Here is a 22,242-nt window from a genome sequence, read left to right as displayed (position 1 = left end):
TTGTAGGCAAGAAGTAAAATCTCTTGCTCTGTTCCTTAGATCAGAGCCACAAAGCTACCCTTGGCTTCTCAACCTCATTCAACATACAATTAGAACTTGCTGTAATTGCTTCTATTATTCTTAGGCAGAGTTCCTCTCCTCAGCCAGCTTTGGGTCTGCAACCAAACTTTGAGACAAAACTACCAGATGGTACCTATTCCTGCTCGGAACTTTAGTTCAGGGACCCTTATGGATCTCTTCTTGTTTTGGTGCTTCCTGCCTTGGTTCCCAGCCTTGGCCTTTTTTGGTCCCCGGATATTAGAATGCTCTTTGTAGTGAACTCTTGGGCAGGATCTATTCTTAGCATCCTTCTCTATCTTTTTATGCTGATCTTGGTTGGACAAAAATGATTCACTTTTGCTTTTTCTTGGCTTTCCCAATCAGGTTTCACTCTGGTATATTTTTCTAGATCTTTAAGGCGTGGTAGGGGAATCTGCATTGTACTTCTTCCTGCTATTCTACCATCTTGACTCCCTTAAAGGTGAGGCTAGAATCAGCCAAGAATCAATGCCAATACTTCAGTTTGTCCCTGATATTAGACCCAATCTATGTGAACCCACAGTTCAGAGGCCTTGGGTAATGGATTATTATGCCAATGTACAAAGGTGTATAAAAATAACTTAAAGGGAATCAAAAGATTACAAATTAAAGATCAGAAACACTGACATAAACCCCAAATACATGTACATTTAAAGGTTCTATTAAACTTACCATTTCTTCATCTTTACTGAGTAAATTGGCACAGGAAAGAAAATCTTCATACTTTTCATAGGGGATGACTGGTTCTGGAAGTTCCCAGAGATATAATTTAAGAAGTGAAGCCACTGTGTGCACATCGGTGTTACTATAGGGATAGAATGTTAAAGATATTCTTCAATGAAGTAATGTACTCTTTAGTAGGACTTGGACTCACTAAAGTTGCCCAATTTAAAAACCGATTTATGTAAAAAAATCTACAAATAGACCAAGAGAGATGGAAATCAAATAAGGTAGAATCCTTTAAAAGCCCCCATAAGGGGGCTTATAAATACACATTTATAATGAAAATATTATTTAACAAAGATTATTAAGATCAAAAATTAAATTTCACAGATTCTAAACATCATCTCATATAGTAAAAGGGAATTTTTTGTTAGCTATCTTCTCTTTTCAACCATAGGCAATTGAGGTCCAAAGGATGGCTCAATGAATTTAGGTTCACAAATTCTGTTGTTATGCTCTGTGGTATAAATCCCAAACTTGCAACCATTTATATTCCAATTCCTTGATTGTTACATATAGCTTTCATTTCTTCTGTAAAGGAGGGTCTGGATTATTATCTGACTGCAATATAATAGCTATTGATATTGATAATAAAGAAACTGATATTCCCTCTAATTGAGCTTTTGAGTAGAAGCAAGGCTACAACTGTCACCTTCTCCCTCAAAGAATCTTAGCAACTACTCAGGTCAGTAACAGATCTCACTTTTGAAGACTTATTTAATAAAAATAAAGAGGGGATGGTTGAAGGATGGGTTAAAGTTGAAGGAAAGAGGGATTGGGAATGATGCCTAAATTCTTGTTAAACTAATAAACTAGCAATATATCTTCAGTAGGTTTTAGAAGATATTGATTCACAGAAACTGCCAGTCTGATTAGCCTTTGGCCTGGCCACCAGGCCGATTTCAAGCTGCTAGATGGTTTCACTCTGGCTAAATTGGCTTAGTTTTGTTCAATTAATCTTCAGTAATAATCTTCTTGATGGAGTTGAGAAGTCAATGAGTCAATGATGGTCTATTGAATGTAGATGTTAATATAACTGGATGCACCTGGATAATGGTCCCTACAAAGTGACAGCTAACCCTGGCCTATGAAATAGCTCTGAGACAAGTTGAAGAGCCTCTCACCTTCTCATAACTGAGACCCTGAGGTTAGGATTCAGCTCCTATTTATAAGGGTGCTCCATCAGTTTTTCCAGTCTCATGCCAGCTCATGCCAAATCCTGAAATTCTAAAATCTGAGCTACCAACTGGCAACTCATGGCCCAAGACGGCTTCTTGCAAACCTTTACACTTCTTTGGATTTTACTAAAGTTTCTGTATCAAATGCCTTCTTGATAAGACTTCTGAATCACCATTAGTCTTCCCTGTGTGGTGATGTAGCTGAACATAAAGCCAGCTAATGCTTACACCCATCTCTGGCAAATAACTTCTAACTTGGTTCTGGTCAGAATCTGTCAGTGGAGTTTCCCATATTAGACTGTAAGCTTCTGGAATACAAGGACTTTTATTTTGCCTTTCTTTGTATTTCCAACACTTAGCACAGTACCTGGCATATAGTAGGTGCTTAATAAATGCTTAGTGACTTTCTTTGACTTACCTATCAAAAGATGGCTTCTCTCCACAGTCAAAGGCATCCTGCAGCTTTTTCACAATGTTAGCCTGACCTGGAAGTTGAAAAAGACCTTCTTCTTTTAGTCCCCTCTGTCGGATAAAATCCACACATTGTTCCACTAACATAGGGGCCAGGCAGTTCCTAGATCTCTTCTCAAAGCAGACTGTTTCTTCTAGTTTTTGTCCAAAAATACCTTGAAGTATAAAAAAAAATTGTGACTTTAGGGAAAATAGTTTATTTATCTGAATGTTGACACATGTGAAGGAATTTAATGTAACCACAGGCAGCATTATCTAAATAATCACAAAGGACTGTTTACAAGCATCTTCAAAGAGAGATTCCATCACTCATCATTTTTCTCTATTTTCTAAAGTAGGTACTCAACAATTGGAGAATCTCTGAAACTGCAGTAAATGAATATAATAGAATAGTGTTGCACTGTAAGAAATCCTGAGTATGAAGAATTCAGGTTAATTTGGAAAGATTTATATGATCTGATGCAAAATTCAGAACAATTTACACGAGGACCACAATGAACTTTAGAAATCAGTTAGCAGAAGGGGAGGCAGTGAAGTGACTCAGTGGTTAGAGAGCAAGGCCTAGAGATGGAAGATCCTATCTTCAAATCTGACCTTAGACACTTTTAGCTGTGTGACCCTGGGCAAGGCACTTGACCCCCATTGCCTAGCCCTTACCACTCTTCTGCCTTGGAACCAACATAGAGTATTGATTCTAAGATGGAATGTAAGGGTTAAAAAAAAAAGCAATTATATTGAATTCTATACATCAGACTGACAAGACATTAGAGATCAATTGCTGTTACTAATACTGATATAAGAGGGGAGTCTGCCTCTGACTTCCAAGAAGAGGGATGGTAAACTATAGGTGATGGGATGAGGCATGTGATATCAGAAGTGTTCAGGACATTGATCTACCATTTGTTTAGTAATATTTCAAAACTTATCAAATTTTGGTGGTGGTTATTAAGTATATAAGAAAAGTAAAAATGTAAAAATCTATATTTATTACAAGAAAGGATTCTATTTGAAGTAGAGAAATATGCTATAAAACAAGTGACAGGATTAAGAGCCGGACCCAGAGATGGGAGGTCCTGGGTTCAAATCTGGCCTCAGACACTTCCCAGCTGTGTGACCCTGACCAATACCCAGTATTGATTCTAAGATGGAAGGTAAGGGTTTAAAAAAAAAGTGACAGTAATATAGAAAAAGACTATTTAAAAAAAATAGCCCAGAGACACTAGTCTGATCATAGTGTTGATTAGCAGTCCAAAGTATCATCTTCAGTGCATTAAAGGACACATGTGCTGTACTTGCCTAACTTTCATTTCACCCCACATCTTCTTGTAGAACAGTGGGAAGAGCAGGAAGAGATCAGTTCAAACCTTGCCTCCAGGTCTTATCACCTCTGAAATCTTGAGCAAATCTCTTCAGTTTCCAAGAGTATCAGTTTATTCATTTGGGGGGAATGGACTAGAGCAGTGATGGTGAACTTTTTAGAGACCATGTGTTGTGCCTCCCACACCAAGACTACGTACCCCACATTGAGTGCCAGGTGTACCCCACACAAGAGAGGGAGGAAGTGCTCCCATTGGGCTGCTGGGTGGAGGACCAGGGGAAGTAAGATTGTCCTCAGCATGTGTAGAGAAGGGGAAGGGAGTGGCCCAAGTGCTCTGCTCTCCTCCAGCTATGCTGCCTGTGAGCCACCCACCTCACTCCTTCTGTGCTTCCATTGGGCTGCTGGGCAGAGGGGGAGGGGAACAGCTCCACCGGAGGCCCTCTGACTTTCTAGTAAAGAAATTTGGGGTGGGGATGTTGGGTGAAGGTGGTGAGCGTGCCCATAGGGAGCACTCTGAGTGCCATCTGTGGCACCTGTGTCATAGGTTTGCCATCACTTAGAGTATCACTAAGGTCACATTTGGCTCACTTCGGATCTATGATTTCATGATGATCCTAGCTTTGTATTTTAGCCCTGGTTATTTTTCAAATAGAGAACAGAAAAAGATGATGATATGGCTCTAAAAGCATACAACTAAGTTTCTATAGAACACCACTTTGTTTAATAGAAATAGTGATTATATTGAAGGGAAAATGGCTTCAGAATGTAGTGGGTATGCCGAGTCAAGACAATAAAGCATTAAACAACATGTGATTAGGCACTGTACTAATGGAAAGCTCCTGCTCTCAAGGAACTTACCTTATAATGGTGGAAGATAACACAGAAAAGAGAACTCAAAATGGGGTGGAATGGATTGAAGTTACCCAACTGGAAGTAATGTAGAGTCAAAATGGAATGAAAATATGCCTGTCCTGAGCCTCCTCCTTAAAATGGCTGTGTGTGACCCCAGGCAAGTCACTCACTTCCTCAATGCCTCTGTTTTCACATCAGATAGTTCTTATAGCACTTCTTTATCTTCAGAAATAAATTTGGGGAAAAGAACTGAGATATACTGGAGCATATATATTACAATGTGGAGAGCCAGTGGGAATTTAAATAGGATCAGGTTCATTTCTATGAAATGGCCCCCTTTCAGCAAGGATTCCTTCCAAGGAGATGAATAATAAACAAATGGACTTAAACGTTTCTATGAAAAAAAAGTGTTGATGTTTATGATCTCAGATTATTTCCATGACAAAAAGCAAAAGCTTAGTTAAAGTTTGGGTATGTGTGGGAGGGAATTTGCTTTTTTTTTTCGGCCAGTGCTACCTAACTTGGGTAAGAAAGAAATGAAGAAAATAAGTTATGATCAACATTCTGTAATGCTGGTAGAATAGGGGATCTTAAATTACTTTTATATAAATTGCTTGTCCAAAAAATAGGGAAGTGGCAAAGGCATGACCTGTATCAGAATACTAGTTTCACATCTGAAATAATGTAGGCAATTCTGTGGATCATAGTCATAGTCATCCTCCTACTTTTTTAATAAAGGTAAAAACTGCAGTTTCAGTCAATCAGTATTAAACACACCTATTAAGTGCCAAACATTGTGCTAAGCTCTAGAGATCCAAAAAGAGGTAAAAGACAGCAACTGACCTCAAGGAGCTCACAAAGAAAAGATATACAAAACAAGCTATCTATGGGATAAACAGGAAATTGTTAAGAGGAAAGGCACCAGAATTAAGAGGAGTTAGGGAAGGCTTCCTGTAGAAGGTGAGAATTTGATTAGGGTTTAAAGAGCAGAGGAGGGAGCAAAAGTATGGGGGAAAGTCATTGAAAATGCCCAGAACTAAGACATATAATGTCAGGTTCTGGGTACAACCAGGAAGGAGTCCAATGTCAATGGATCAAAGAATCCGTGTTGAAGAGTAAGGCATAAGAAGACTGGAAAGGTTGGAGGGGACTAGGTTATAATAGGGTATTTTGTAATTTACTCACTAGGGGAATGGCATGGTTAGACTTCTGTTTTAGGAAAATCACTTTAGCAGCTTAATAGAAGATGGTTGAATAGGGCATTCCAGATCCCATATCATATCTTTCTATCTAAATATATATACACATACATATATGTATATATATATATATGTATACATATATATATATATCTTTAAGTCAGTGAGACTAGTGGCATAGATTTAACGCTTGCATGAGCAAATCTATTTTATCCAACTCAGTGTTTTTTTTAGAGCACTTCTGGAGGCAGCAGTGACTTCTAAAATAAAGAATAAACATCAAAATATCTGTATCAAAGAAACAGCAGGAGATGCTGAATGGTTATTTATTAACAATATATTCCTGAGTCTTTAGCTCTGTGAAATAGTTCTAACTTTGCACATTTGGGTTCTCTGCATGGTTAAACTTTGCTCTGTCCAACATGCGGGTGAAATGTAGATAAGTGTATGATACACACATTAAACCTTGGCCTTAGAGAAGCACAAACATAGAGCTGGAGGGAACTTATTATCACTGCAAAGAAAGACCACTTTTAAAAAGCAGTTTGAGAGGTGGGAGCTTCACTCTATCTCTTTTCAACTGGGACCCTTAAAAAGAAAAAAAAAAGTATTATTATTCACGGACCTCAGGGATGGATTAACGTATTCTCTACTTTTAGAACTTTTATTCACCTCGTAATTCAAGTTAAAGATACTCATATTAACTTTCTGAGACAGGGGCAAGGAAGCCAGAAATTTTTTATTGCTCTAGAAAGAGTGTAATAAACAGTTCCCTCTCCCTACAATCATCCCGCTCACTTTTCAGAACTAGTTGATGAAGCTCTTAGAAGATTTAAAAAAAAAAAAAAACTTGAGAAAATAGAACTTTGGATTTCCTTTAGGACAGAGTACACGAATAATTGTTAAACTGTGGGGACAAGACACTTGATTTGTTTTTATGGTTAATAAATTTTTAAAAGCCACAACTCTGCAAACAAAGTTTTTGTTATCTGCTATGTGTCATAACCACAATTAGTATTTGGTAGTTAAAAACCAATTTTGACAGTGGGGAATTAAGATATTGTCCTGAATCAGGCAAATAAAGTTTGTAGCTTTTGTTAGGATGAACTCTTGATGGCTGCAAGAGCCTTGAGTCCTTCTCCTTTTTGCTGCCTTACATAGTTAACGTTAGATCTTTCCCCTCCAGTGATAAAGGAATGCTGCCACCTGAATTTCATCCAAGTCTAGTATCCATCAGTGATACCAAGAATTTTTCTACCACATCTGATTCTGATTAGGAATGCTCCCTCCAGTATCCAGCTGCTTGCCCAGTTTCAACCAAATGCATTCTTTGGGTCTATCATTTTGCCACCTGAACCCCAACTTTGAACCCATTTCATCTTTAACACATCTCCCTCCCCCTCACACTGGATCAGTTTCTTGCATCGATGGGAATGAACTTCTTTCTGTTGATATTGCCATATAGTGTGTATTTGTACTTTCTTTGCTGGCTTGCTCTATCACAAAATAACAAAGTTTATGATTTTATCCTCTTCTGAGTACCTATTTTCTAGAAATTACAGAATCCAGGTATTTGCTTTCACTTCAACCATAAGACCAAATAAAATGTACTCTAAATTCTTCAATGCAAAATCTTCAAGTTCATGCTTCAATCTAAAAAAGCTACAAGTAACTATATTTAATGTATAAATTAACATTTTAATGTTTTTTTTCCCAATTTAAAAAAATACCAGCTCTACAAAGTAAAATCCTATTAATCATTTGACCAGTCTGCAGAAGCCATTATCATTTCCTTTTAAAGACCTAGATATTTCTAAATATGAAAGGATTAAGGAACCATTTGCAGTGGTCAAATATGATACATATGGTGACTTCATTTAAGCAAGAGTGGCTAACAGATTTGTTTTGTGAGAGTACATTGAAACAAGCCATTCTAATTTTCTGGTTATGGGTACATAAAGAGTTCTCTGGTTTATTGAAATAATATAAATTTTACTATTATTTGTAAATTTTACATTATTCAAAATTTACTATTCAACTTTTCCCACATAAAACAGATTTTTCTGATATTGACAACAAAGCAATATTAATTTGTGGTGGAAAAATATTACAAATGGTAATAAAATACAAATAATATAACAAATAATAAATAAAATAATAAAATTACAAATGGTCAGTGACAGTGCATTTTTAATTTAAGCACCTTGTAAGAAGGGATTATTTCATTCTCTATATTTGTATCCTGATCATCTAGCACAGTGCATGACACATAGCAGACATTTAATCAATGATTCTGAGAAACTTTTGGCCAAAAGCCAACATGACCTCTCTATATATTTATTATATATTAGTTAATATATATTAGTTATATATATATAGTTAATATAGTTAAACTATAATTCTTTGTTTTGTATATGAGAACTGTGCGTTTTGAAGTGGACCTAAGCCCTGGAAGACTCCATCTGCCAGGACACTCTACTACAATTTCCTCTGACACCTCCCACTTCCTTTGTGGGAGGTGTCAGAGGGAGAATAAAAGTTTTGGTGCCTTTTCCCCCTAACTGAGGTGGAGAGCTTAACTTCCTGCCTAGCTGCCAGAGATCTAACTTTTCCCTGGCTTGCCTAAATTTTCCCTTTCCTAACCCTAAATAAACCTACTTAAATTTCCCTGGAGGCTAGCCTGATTTAATCTGCTCCCTAGCCTACCTACAGAAAACCCTGGCCAATTTCCCTACTGCAAAAGGGGGGGTAATCCCCCCACCTTCCTTCCTCTACCTTTCCCTCCTTTTTGCCTACCACAAAGCCATATAGGTTTTTTAATAGATGTGGATGTTATTTTATTATATTTTAATATCTTTTGTTATAAAAATATAATAAATTCTTACTTCAGATTGTCTTATGAAAAATGTAGGGCAGCATGAGATATACTTGTATATTCATTTTTTTGTTTTTGTTAAAAGAGGTGTGGATTTTAAAATTAATATGCAAAATACTATTATATTTATGAATATTTTGTTAATAATAAACTAACAGAAACCTAACTAAAAGGTTACTAACCACCCTGATTCCCAGGAAAAGAGCAAGAAGGAGGTGGAGGCTCAGAACTTATACAAATGTGACCTTGCAAATGTAAACAAAAGGAAAAGCATTCTAGGTAATACAGAAAGGAACTCTGGGCAATGCAGTCTTTAGGGGTTCAAGATTTTCCTACTATGCAAGGGGGGAAGTATTACTACTTAAAGTTTGAAAACCACTGGCGGAGGAGGTGGCAAGCATCTGAGCTGAGTCTGAAAGACCCTCAAGATTCTAAGAGGAGAAGATAGGGAAGGGGCACCCTCCAATACTAAAGGCCTAGGCATGAGAACAGGAAGTGACACGCTGAGCTGGGGGAACAGCCAGTAAGCCAGTAGGCCTAGATTATAAAGTGTGTGAAGAGGAATGAGAGGTATTAACTTTGGAAAAGTAGATGAGAGCCAGATTGTGTTAAATGTTGAGCTGATGAGTTTGCACTTTATCCTAGTGGCAACGGAGAATCACTGAAGATATGTCAAACTACAAACTAGTTGCTCAATAATTTGTTTAATTAGAAAAAAATGTGACAAAGTACATGAAGAGATTTGTAGAGAAACAAAACAAAGCATTGTGTGACATCTTTCTAGAATAAATAAAAAATGAACTCTAGAATTTCTGGCTTCCATGTAAACTGATTTTCCTTCCTCTCCACTTTAATTCCAAATACATTTTCTAGGCACCAAATGCCATGCTCTTCATTCTGTTAGGCTAAGATTCCATTGTCAATGGCAGAGACGAAAACATGTTTCAAAGAATTAGATAGGGGAAGCATTTGGCCCCAGTGCTCCATTTCTGGGATTCGGCATCTTGGAATTTCAAGCACTCTCTGCAAATACTGTAAGACAGCAAGCATTTGTGGTGGAGTAAGAAAAATATATTTAACACTGAATTCAAATACTGTAAATTGAGGGAAAACTTATATCTCCCAAGATCTCCCACTTCACTTTGGAATAACTAATTATAGAGATTTTTTTCCCCCTTAAATCAAGTCTTTTGCAAAATCTAATTATGGCTCTTATGGTTCCTTGGAGCCAAGCTGACTAAGTCTAATGTCTCTTCCCTATGATGGTCATTCAAATCTTTGAAGGTAACTTGATTCATCTAATTGTCATGCATAAATTTGATGTCTTTCTAGTTTACTAAAATTCTGCCTAAAACATGGTGCACAGAGTGGCAAATGATGTTCCTGAGGTGATCTGAGCTGGATGGATGAGACAGAGAACAGAATTCGCACCCCTCCCAGGGCTGACCACTGTACAGCTAAGCTATCTTCACCAGCTCTATATATACGGGCACCACATTTGAGACACATACCATCTATGCCTTTGTCTACGTCACTGATAAAAGTCCTAAACAGCTCTGGCTCAGTCACAGAACCTAAAGAACTCAACTGGAAACTTCCTTGACACTGAATGATATGATTGATGACTGATGATTTTACTTCCTTAAATCTAAGAGAAAACTCAAGTTAAAATGTTTTAAACTTTCATTTTTTCTGAGCAGCCATCATATATTTCCTGGGTTCTGTGGTAAGTAAAACTCAGCAAGACTTGGTGACTGTATTTTGTAAGGCTCATTCAATTTAATTCATTTAAATAGATATTTAGAAAATTCCTAAAGAAAGTTTGTCACATTTATCAAGATTTCTGAAGCAGTGGAAATAAGGCAATGACCAATAGCAGGAGCCTGAGATAATTTAATTAGTGCCCAGGACCAGGATTATCATCGTCAAGATGCACCAGGATAATCAAGGATTCATTTTAAGGCATAATAGCCCAGAATCAGGAAGTGGATCTGCAGACAAAACAACTCTCTGTCTGAGTATAACAGACCATCAAGCCACTTATTTTTAGTTTTGCTATGGAATTGACTGCAGATCTGAGATGTCAGCAGACTGGAGTTCTACCCTGTCACTCCAATCAAGCATAAAAAGCCCTTTCCATGCTGTTCCTTCAGACTGCAGCAACCAAGTTAATGTGGAACAAAGAAAAGAATCTATACAAGGGAACATAATAATCACCTTTTAAGGTTTTTTACCCAGTCTCCAAACTCTCATTTAAATCAGAGTCCAGGAGCCTAGAAGTCTGGCAGCTGAGTCCATGCTGGATTTTGGAGCCAGCCCAGTATCAATTACCTGAGGAGTGAGGAGGAAAGGAGTGACCTTTAAGAGCCAGTCCCCAGAGCAGCTGAGAGCATTCTTCCAGCAGAAAAGAAAATACTTAGAATTATAGAGGAAAACGATTTTATTAGAATGCAGTTTTCTCTTTATCTACCCCTCTCTTATCTCTCTATCTACATCATCATGGACCCTAAGTTAAGAACATTTTCTTAGAGAAAAAAAAAATTAGTAGAGAATAAATAACTTAGTACAGGAGGTTCAAAGTCTTATCCTGAATAAAGAATTCTGGGTGGGTGGGGGAGAGGGGAACGGACACACAAATAAATGATTCCATGAGATAAAAAGAAATAATTTTAAAACTCAAAAAATAGAAGAAAATGTAAGGTACTTCCTATAAATAACAAATGACTAATGGAAAAAGAACAAGGAAGGAATAATCTAAGAATCATCAGACTACCAGAAAAACATGGCCAAAAAAAAAAAAAGGCATGGATAATATATTTCCAGAAACCATAAAAGAAAACTACTAGAATCAGAGGGCAAAGTGAAAATAGAAATAATCTCCCAGTTATGTACTGAAAGAAATTCTGAAATGAAAATTCCCAGGAATATCAAAGTTGAAATCTAGAATTTCTGGATTAAAGCGGGGGTGGGTGGGTGGGGAAGTGCTATGATTATGCAGAAAGAAAAATTTCAGGTACTAAGAATCCCTTGGCAGGATTACATGAGTCTTGATAGGTACCACATTAAGGAAAGAAGAGCTTGGAATATAACATATTTCAAAAGGTGAAAGGTAAAGACTTACAAACAAGAAAGACTTAATGGGCAAAATTAAGTATACATTTTATAGGGGGAAAATTGATCTTTAATGCAATAAAAAATTGCAAACTTTCCAGAAGAAAAGATTATAGATAAATAGAATGTTTAAAATATAAAAATAAATGAAACCTAAAAAAGTAAATATATTGAAGTAATTGGATAAACTATACAATAATGACTGTTTTCATTCTAATAAAATGAAAAGAAACAAGTGTCCTCTCAGAACCTTAATGTCTACAAGGGTCAGAGGAGCCTTGTAGACATTAAGGTTCTGAGACAAAGGATTTGGTAGGGGTTTGTTAAACCTAAGTGAAGAAAGAAGAGACATAGTTAAATGGGACAAAAAGGGAAAATATATGGATAGCAAACAGTATCTCAATACTTAAAGGAAAAATTAATCAATTTCCAGGGAGAAAGAGAGAAGATATATAATAGCTATGATTCTGAGTTTCTTCAGCAGCATCTTCTGAGGAGTTTTATTCTGAAAAAAATTAATTCATGAAAGAGATAGTATGGTGGACAGATCTCTTCACACAGAGTCAGTGGCCCTGGTCTGACTCCAAGCTTTTTCACTAATCATTTACCCATCAAGACCCCAGTATTTTATTTTATCATTTTGAAACCATATCCCTCTTCCTCTCTCTGCCACCATCTCCCTATTCTTAGTGTTGAATACCTCTAAGAATTAAGTCTCTCACCTGAGGTAGGAAGTGTTCCCTGACTTGCAAAAGGAGGTCTTCTTTTTTTTTTTTAATTTTTTTAATTTTTTATTTTAAACCCTTAACTTTCGGTGTATTGTCTCATAGGTGGAAGAGTGGTAAGGGTGGGCAATGGGGGTCAAGTGACTTGCCCAGGGTCACACAGCTGGGAAGTGGCTGAGGCCGGATTTGAACCTAGGACCTCCCATCTCTAGGTCTGGCTCTCAATCCACTGAGCTACCCAGCTGCCCCCTAAAAGGAGGTCTTCTTAATTGTCCATTTCACCCAAAAGAAAACTACTGGAGGAAACAGGAAGTTTAAAAATAACCCATATCTTAATTTCCGAAGCCAATTAAAAGCAAGGGCAATTTTAGTCCTTTTTAGGAAAGGCTATATGGGACAGGGTCTAAGGATATTACTCCAACCACACAGATCTGTTGTTTTTTTCTTATAAGAATTAACTGATGGGAAATTGTTTCTTTTCTTCTGTGGGGAATTTCCATGAATGTATTTGGCATTTTTCTTTCTCTTTTGAGATGTTGAGGGTAGGACTTATACTATCTTGAATGGAAGTCCAGTACTTTTATGCATAAGAATCATTGCTCCCCAAACCCCATGTAGTTTACAAATGTCATTACACAATTCTCTACATTCATCTTTTTGAATACAGATGCTACTATCAAAGCAACTGTAGCGCAGAATTTTTTCATCAGAATGCTTTTTCATATTATTTAAATTGACTCACCTCCACCAAAAGGTGCCCATATGACCCTACGAATAGACTTCAGCCATTCTTCCATGTCTTTCTGTGTAGTAGCCATGAGGAGGTAGGTCTCATGGTTAGCTGTCATCTGAGGTTGATCTTTTTCTACACAAAAACAGTGACACGTAAGTTAGCAAGGTCTCAGATAAAATCTTAACATCAGGGGCTTCCCAAAGAGGTATTATCCCACAATGCATGCCTGATACAAACACATATTAATTATATCATAATATTATATATCCTTTGCCTTCAACATAAGTATGGTTTCAGTGTTTTCATCTAAATCAGTAACAAAAATGATTAGAAAGAGCTAAAGAAAGAAAATGAATTTAGAAAGCACTATTAAAATAGTATATCTCAGAAAAAGAGAAAAATAAAATTAGAATGCAAAAAATCTAGTGACAGAAGGAATATTAACTAGTCAAAATCAAAGTGCAAAACAGGAAGAGCACTTGGGGCCTCTACAAAATAAGAATTCTAAAATTCAAGACAATGTGTAAAGATGTAATCTAAGAACTATAAATCTTCCAGAAAAGCAACATTTGAAGAAGAAAACCTGTATACCAACCTTTGGATAATCATAGAAAATTTTCTCAGAAATGCTGGATAATTAATATAAGGTACAACATGAAAGAATCTACAGAATAACAGCAGAAAGAAACTCCAAATTTAACTAGAAAAATACCTTATAGTCAGACTTCCAAACTATTCATTAAAAATAAATGAAATTATAGGCAGCCAAAAAAAAATAACCTCTCATAGTCTAAGTAAAAAAAATGAAATTATCATAGCATTACTCTTTGTTTATAAAAAATCTGAGCAAATATTAGAATGATACCCTAAAAAACAAAGAATATTGATTTTCATGTCAAAATAAAATATTCTGAAATGCAGAACCTAATAATTCTTTGTTGGTTCACTTAGTATTTCTTCTATCACTTCAAAGCAACACCTTTTCTGCAAGTTTCTAGAATTCAAGAATTATCTAAAAATACAAGGAAATAATTAGAAACCTATGAAAAGATAAGAAAACAAGTAATTCTTTCAGAAGGACCCAGAGATGGGAAGGTATTCAACATGCAAATTCGTCAAAGAGATGGATGAATAGATTCAAATAGCAACCTAAGAGTAAGAAATGAAATGTATGTTTTTAATACAGCTAGGGGAAAATACATGGGGAAGGGGAGTAGGGAAATATTTTTGTTGATCTGTAAACTTTTCTTTTTTAAAAAAGTTGCCTGGAAATGATTGAGAAAGAAAAAAGGGTTTCATTGAACTAAAGAATCTAAGGAACAGAAGATGAGAGGAGAAATCAATAGGAAAGTAGAAGAATTAATATTTAATAAGTAAAATATTTCATAAACATTTTCATTCCTGCATCTACAGTATTGCTGGTGAAATAATAGAGAATTATGCATCTTGATGGAAGTAGAATGGGAAGTCAAGGAAAAAACTGGTCAAGGATTTCTGGTTAAGATAGCAAAGTTTAAAGGTCCTAGGAACACAATTCTCCAGACAAATACCCCAGTAAATATCGCAAGGGACCCCAGATGAAACAATGAACAAGAATATCAAAGAGAAATACCAGCAAACTCCTTCCTTTGTTCAATTATTGCATAAACAAATGAACAAAAAACTGGACAATTAGAATAGGGATATGAGCTGTGGATGAGGGAAGAAAAACAAAAACAATACCCTGGTAAAAAGATAAAATACCCCAAGGGTCCAGAAAGAAAGCATTCAGATACTAAGGAACCACAGTCAAGATCACATCAAGATTTTACTGAATCTAGTGTTTTGCCTTTGTACCCCTAGTGCTTAGATAGTGCCTGGCACACAGTGGGCACAAGGTTTAGAGCCAATCATACCAGTTAATGTTTATTAACAAACTGAATCTGGATGACCCATACGAGCATATGTATCTTACATGGGTTACACACACTTTTCATAGGAAACACACGGTTTGGTGTTCATTTGAGTGGAATAGGTAAGGCTCATCATGGAACCGTATTCTCAGGGCACATGCGGGTTAGATGGCTGACCTTTTTTTCCCCCCTGCAAATTCTTGTCAATGTCTAAATTATATTTATTCAGAAATACCCCTGAGAATCTAAAAACCTTTCCTTTTTTTAGTAAATATGTGGAAAATGAAGGAAGGTGATCACAAAGAACCAGCATGACTTCCAGAATAGTTTCTGGTAGATCAACTTAATTTTCTTTTCTGATACTTACTAATACAGTAGATCAGGGGGGATGCTATAGAGTTTGCCTTGATTTTAATAAAATATTTGATAAATTATCTCATACAATTCTTTGGGGAAAGATGGAGGCCAATGTGCTAAGTAGAATAAAGGCCTGCAGAAGGCCTAAACTCAAAGAGTAGTCATGATTTTAAAAAATTATTTTAATTGATATGCAACCAAGGTTCATGCCATTTGTATATGACTCTCCTTATTGGTGGAGGATAAGCTGGGGCTTGATTTCATTTGCAGAACTTTCTAAAGGATTATTCTGTGCTTCATGATTGTGTGAAGATGGGAGCTGGATAGAGTTTGGAAAAGGAGAGATCCTAGAACTTCTGGCTTTCAACTTTAAGTAAGGTTGCTGCATTTTGGATATGTGGGACTCCAAGAAAATATTTTTTATAAATAATGTGATTTAAAATGGATTATAAAATTCCTGGACTCATATGAGGTATACTGGTTTATCATTAAGCTATAATATAAATTAGAGTAATTATAAGAGATTTTAAAAATTTTAATAATTTTCAAAAATATTTCTATTGTAATTCTCACCAATAGATATAAAATAGAAATTATTTGTCCTCTGGCCTTCTTTGGGCATCAAATGAAAACTTAAAAATACAGGACAATTTGACATCCCAAAACACACTTTTTGGGAGGAAGAGAAAAAAGGAATGATTTTATAAAATATTAGACCTATGTATGAAGCAACCCTTTTCAGCTTTTCATGGCAGTTAGAATAGTTATTGTGATCCAGGCTTCCTTATTTCATTGCTATAAAGAAACTTTATATAGATCTGGGGTAAGTTGAATATGTTATACAAGATTGTGATTATATTTTGATTAAAATTACTCTTTATTTTTAGATTTTTCATTTTAAAGTAATTTTATATTTTACTAAATGTATGTCTATGTGTATGTCTATATCTCTATACATTTACTTCTGGTGCTCATTCACCTGAAATTTTAAGGATAAACAAGCATAGATCAATTTTATCATGGTTAGCAATAAGACTTGGCTCAGGTACATTGAACTGCATTTTTTATCAGGTGATTTGTGAATAATTTCTACATTTGGCTTCAAGTTTGTTTTTATTTTATTTAACTCAGCATATGCTACTTGGATCACACCTATAAACCCAGAGGAACTGAAATTAATTTTAAGGCATAATTGTTTTAACCCAATTTCAATTTTGAATATTTCTTGCCTTTACTGTACTCAGTGGTTCTTTATATTTACATTCTCCCTCACCCCACGCTTTCTCCCTTTCTCTCCGCACTGTGTATATGAAGATATATGTGTGTATGTGCACACATATACAAATGTTAGTCTACAGTCTAATAATATAACTTTATAACTGTCTAATGTGTTTGCAGACACCGCAACATATATGCATATATGTATGTGTATGTTTCATATTTTATCTTCTTGAGGTTTTTTTTGGCTTATGCAACTAGATAAGTGTGCAAATTGGTGGGCTTACTCTGAAATACTCCTCCACAAACATATGGGCCATTTGTGTCCATGGCTAGATAAACGATGCAGCCCAACTTGCAAATAGTTTCTCTGTTGTTGTCTAGGCTTATAAGTACATTATAAGAACACGGGAACAGAACATACTTTGTTCTTAAACAATTTTATGAAAAGAAAAGGAAGTCGCACTTTAAATGTTTGCAAACTAAAACATATGCTGTGACGAGCAAATCAGACCCCATAAAACCCTCCCCAAATGCCGGCTCACTTCGTGCTTAGATGAAACTTTAAAACATGCCACACGCTGGAGAAGAGTCGCCGCTCAGACCCGAAGAAGTCCCAACGGCCTCTGGCCTTCTCCTGGGCCAGTCCGCAGCCAGAAGGACCGAGCGCCCGGCGGCCGCAGCGCTTACCCGGCGAGGGGCCAGGCTGGGATGACAGACCTGACGGGATCTAGAACGGCCGGGGGAGGAGGCAGGCGCTAGAAGAAATCCGGCCAGTTCCCAAAGAAGGAGCCGCAAAATCTCTCCAAATGCTGAAGACCAGCCGCGTCAGTACCTGCGCGTGCGCTTCCAGGGGAAAGAAAAGGCTTCTGGAAGCCCAAACACGCCGGAGCGGAGCAGCCAGCTCCAAACATGGCCTTTTGGGCCCGGTCAGCAGAGCAGGTGCTGCTGCTGCTGCTGCCCGGAGCTTCTCAGCGCCTGCCCTTTTATTATCTCTGCTCTTGGCTGCTTCTCCCAGGACTCCGTTATCCAGAAAGGGAAAGCGTGGCCTCTCCTCTTCGGCCCAGGGAGGGCTCAACACTGTGAACCTTGGGCAGAAAATGCTGCCCTTCCAGAGCAACACAGAAAAGCCAAGGAAAACCCCAACTCCAGGGACAAAGGCTCCTAAAGTCTGGCTGGGTTTTGTAAATCGCCTTTTAAGTTCTATTGATGTGCGAGTTAGAAATCTTCATTTAAGTTATATGTTATCTATGTTATAAGTCTTCCTTTAAGTTATATAAATTGTATTTATGTACAAGTTACAAATCTCTGTTATATTTCTGTACACTTTAGAGATCTTCATGTAAGTTATGTAAGTTATATTTATGTGTGTTATAAATCTTCATTTAAGTTATGTTAATATATGTTATAAATCTTCATTCAAATTATATAAATTATATTTATGTACAAGCTAGAGATCTTCATTTAAGTTATGTAAATTATACTTATGTATGTTATAAATTTTCAGTTAAGTTAAATGTTATTTATGTATAAATTGCAAATATTTATATGTTATATTTATGTACAAGTTAGAAATCTTGCTTTAACTTATGTGTCATAGTTATATATGTTATAAATCTTTATTTGTTATATGTTACATATGTTATAAATCTTAATTTAAATTACATGTGTTATTTTTATGTTATGTTAGAAATTTTCAGTGAAGGCAAGAGGAGGTCAGAAGAGCAGCAAATCTGAAAATCCAAAAAACCAGTGACATGTGCTTATCAGATCTGCCTACACTAATAATAATGGCCTGGGCATTCATGATTATATCTTTCTCGTTTGGAATCAAATCAAGAAACTTTTTGGAATCACTTCCTCAGATAATAATGGTTAATGTCAAGAAAGATTCTATAGAATTATAGTGTTTTCACAAACCAAAATAATCCAGGTTAAAGAAAAACAAAAAGTCCTGGTTCCTTCCAAATTGGGATGTGTATTAAAATATACAAATATGCTATATATTCCAAACTCAGGAAATAAAATATACAAATATGGTATATGTGCACATTTATGTATTTTTCCTTTGGGGATAATATTTCCACAGCTAGAAGGAACTTTAGTGGACATCTAGTTTTCATTTAAGACGCATTTATAAAGCTCTTACTACATGAGCCATGAGCTGAGTTTCAAGGATACAAAGAAAAACAAAAACAGTCCCCAACTCTCTTTTTACAATTTAGGAAAGTTGAGTTACAGAGAGGTTAAATGATCTGTCCAAGATCACCTAGGTAGCAAGTATCAGAAGCCAGGTCCTTTGAAGGCAGTCAGTGTTCTTGCCCACTGCACCATACTGTCTCCCTAAATGGGTGCTCTCCAGATTCAAATCACAACTACAGGTTTTATTTCTTCCCTCAAAAGGCAGATAGGTGAGGATGACTGAACAATTAAACCCTTGATGATAAGGGCCTCTAACATTTCCCCAAATAAAATTCAGGAATTATTAACATTCTGAAAGTCACTACCTCTTGGTAAAAATTTTTTTCTTCCAGTTTAAAGGAGATTTATTATTATTATTATAATATTATTATTATTATTAACTGCTCAATTTTCTGGTCAAATATATTATCAAATCTCCCACTCACTCCCATTTCCTCCTGCTTAGCCTTGGAGGGTAATGACTGCTTTTTTCCCTTGTTCTTTCCTAAAGGTCTCTCCCCTTCACGTAAACCTTTGCTTTCCAGGCTTCTTAGAAAAATTCTTGGTTGCCAAGGAATTATAAAGAAAGCTGAGTTTTCCTGGCCTCTGCGTCACTGATTCCGATGTCAGCTACATGTCGGCTTTTATTTGTGATGAATGTGATACTGAAACTTTTATTGTGATAAATAGACAAACCTAAGTTGCCTGATTTGCCCAAGCTTACATAGTTAACATCAGAAGTAGGATTTGAAAACATAGCCTTAAAAAAAAAAGTGAGCTGTTGGTAATAGATGCAATTTCTTATTCTATCTTCTTTTTTGAGTTTTTATGTAATAAAAAAATGTTCATGATAATTAGTGTGTAAAGTACATAATAAGAAAATAAATAATGATGATAGCTAGCATTTATATATAGCAAATTAAGGCTTAGAAACTACTTAAAAATATGATCTCATTTTATCTACACAACAACCCTAGGAAGTAGATGTTATTACTATTATCTTCACTTTACATGTCAGGAAATTGAAGTAGACAGAGTTTAAATGACTTGCCCAGGGTCATACAGCTAACAAGTGTCTGAGGCCATATTAGAACTTGGGTCTTCTTCCTGACTCCAGGAAGCATTCTAAGCTTAGCAGCCTCCGAAAAGAAAATATATTAAAATAAAATACATACAGGTAATATGCATGTAAAGTAGATTCATAGGATAAAATTTGTTGTTGTTGTTTCAGTTGTGTCTTACTCTTTGCCATCACAAAAAAAAAAGCTGCTATAAATATTTCGGTGCATAGAGATCCTTTTCCTTTTCCTTTGATCCTTTTGAGATACACATCTAGTAGTGCATTGCTGGGTCAAAGTACAGATAGCACTTTGGGTCTAGTTCCAAATTGTTCTCCAGAATGGTTGGACAAGTTCAGTACTCTACCAGAAGTTAATCACTATACCTATTTTTCTTCCATCCCCTCCAGCATTTTTCATTTCTTTTTAAAAATTTTAATTACAAATATATACCTAAGTTTTCTGAAGTTATATGACCCAAATTATCTCCCTCTTTTCTTCCTTTTCCCTTCCCAGAGCTGGCAAGCAATTCAATCTGGGTTATATATGTATTATCACACAAAACATGTTTCCATATTATTCTTTTTTGTAAGTGAATAATCTTATAAAACCAAAACCCCCCAAACATATACCCAAATAAACAAGCAATAAATCATATGCATCCGCCTGTGTTCTGACTCCAACAGGCCTTTCTCTGGAGGTGGATAGCATTCTTTTTCATAAGTTCCTCAGAAATGCCCTGGATCTTCGCATTGCTGTTAGTAGCAAAGTCTATCACATTTGATCGTGCCACAATGTTTCAGTTACTGTGTATAATGTTCTCTTGGTTCTGCTTATTTTGTTCTGCATCAGTTCATGGAGATCTTTCCAATTCTTTCTGAAATCATCCTGTTCATAATTCCTTATAGTACAATAGTATTCCATCACCAGTCTATACTACAATTTGTTCAGCCATTCCCCAATCGAGAGACATCACTTTAGTTTCCAATTCTTTGTCACCACAAAAAGAGTAGCTATAAATATTTTTGTACAATCAGGTCCTTTCTCACTTTAAAAAGTCTCTTTGGAATACAGACCTAGCACTTGTCATTTTAGTTTTCTTCTTTAAAATTTTTTAATTAATTTATTTAATTAATTTAGAATATTTTCCCATGATTTCATGATTCATGTTCTTTCCCTTCCCTCTTCCCTCTCCCCTTTCCCTAAGCTGATGAGCAATTCCACTGGATTTTACATGTATCATTGTTCAAAATCCATTTCCAATATTATTAATATTTGCAATAGAGTGATTAATTAAAGTCAACACCTTCAATCATATACTCATTGAACCATATACTCATCGAACCAGATTAAGGAAATGTCTTTCTTCTGCATTTCTACTCCCACAGTTCTTTCTCTGAATGTGGAGAGCGTTCTTTCTTATAAGACCTTCAGAATTGTCCTGGATCATTGCATTGCTGCTAGTAGAGAAGTCCGTTACATTTGATTGCTAGCATTTGTCATTTCTGATTGGTTAAAAGGTTACATCAGTAATTGGTTAAAATTAAACGTTTTAATTTGTATTCCTCTAATCAATAGTGATTTAGAGCATTTTTTTTTCATTTGACTGTAGATAACTTTGAATTCACCTTCTGAAAACTGCCTGTTTATATCCTTTGACTATTTAACAACTGAGGAATGGTTCATATATTTATGAATTTGGCTCAGTTTTATACTAAACATATATTTGAGAAATGAGGCCTTTGCTGTAAAATTTTTTAATACTACTTCATTTTTTATGGTAGCTTTTAGCAAAATGTGATTTCCTTGATTATTCCTTTTAATTAGGCCTATTTTTTGCTTTTTCTTGGTCAGAGAACATGGTTGCTACCACTGCCTTTTTTTAATATCAGCTGAAGCATATTAAATCCTACTCCAGTTCTTTAACTCTATGTATGTCTTTCTGTTTCATGTATGTCTCTGGTAAATAACATTTTTAGATTCTGGATTCTAATCCATTTTTCTATCTGCTTTTGTTTTATAGGTGAGCTCATTGTATTCATATTCATAGCTATGATTACTGTGTTTTCCTTTCCATCCCATTTTCTTCTGTTTTTCTTCTTCTTCTCTCTCTTCTTATCTTGTTCTTCCTCAAAAGTCTATTTTGCGCTTCCGGTTAAGATGGCGGCAGAGTAAGGAGCAGCTGCTCGATCTCTCCTGACCGAACCACACAGGACCCCTCAAGGGGAAATAAAAACGAGTCCAGAGGAACGAAGGAACCCCACAACAGGGCG

General features: G+C 36.0%; 1 protein-coding gene across 1 annotated transcript in view; it reads right to left on the bottom strand.

Moving 5' to 3' along the window:
• Positions 1–22,242, bottom strand: part of ARHGAP24 (Rho GTPase activating protein 24) — a 107,338-nt gene that overhangs the window by 18,130 nt on the left and 66,966 nt on the right. Inside the window, exons 4-6 of the mRNA XM_044682119.1 lie at positions 13,273–13,395; positions 2,398–2,605; positions 751–883 (exon numbers count right to left, since the gene is read on the bottom strand). Of these exons, the coding sequence (XP_044538054.1) occupies positions 751–883; positions 2,398–2,605; positions 13,273–13,395 (464 nt within the window). The remainder of the gene's footprint in view (positions 1–750; positions 884–2,397; positions 2,606–13,272; positions 13,396–22,242) is intronic.

The sequence above is a fragment of the Gracilinanus agilis genome, chromosome 6 (assembly GCF_016433145.1).
Source record: "Gracilinanus agilis isolate LMUSP501 chromosome 6, AgileGrace, whole genome shotgun sequence".
In the NCBI taxonomy this organism is placed as follows: domain Eukaryota; kingdom Metazoa; phylum Chordata; class Mammalia; order Didelphimorphia; family Didelphidae; genus Gracilinanus; species Gracilinanus agilis.
Note: the sequence above shows the minus strand (reverse complement) of the source record. Positions and strands in the feature narration are given on the sequence as shown.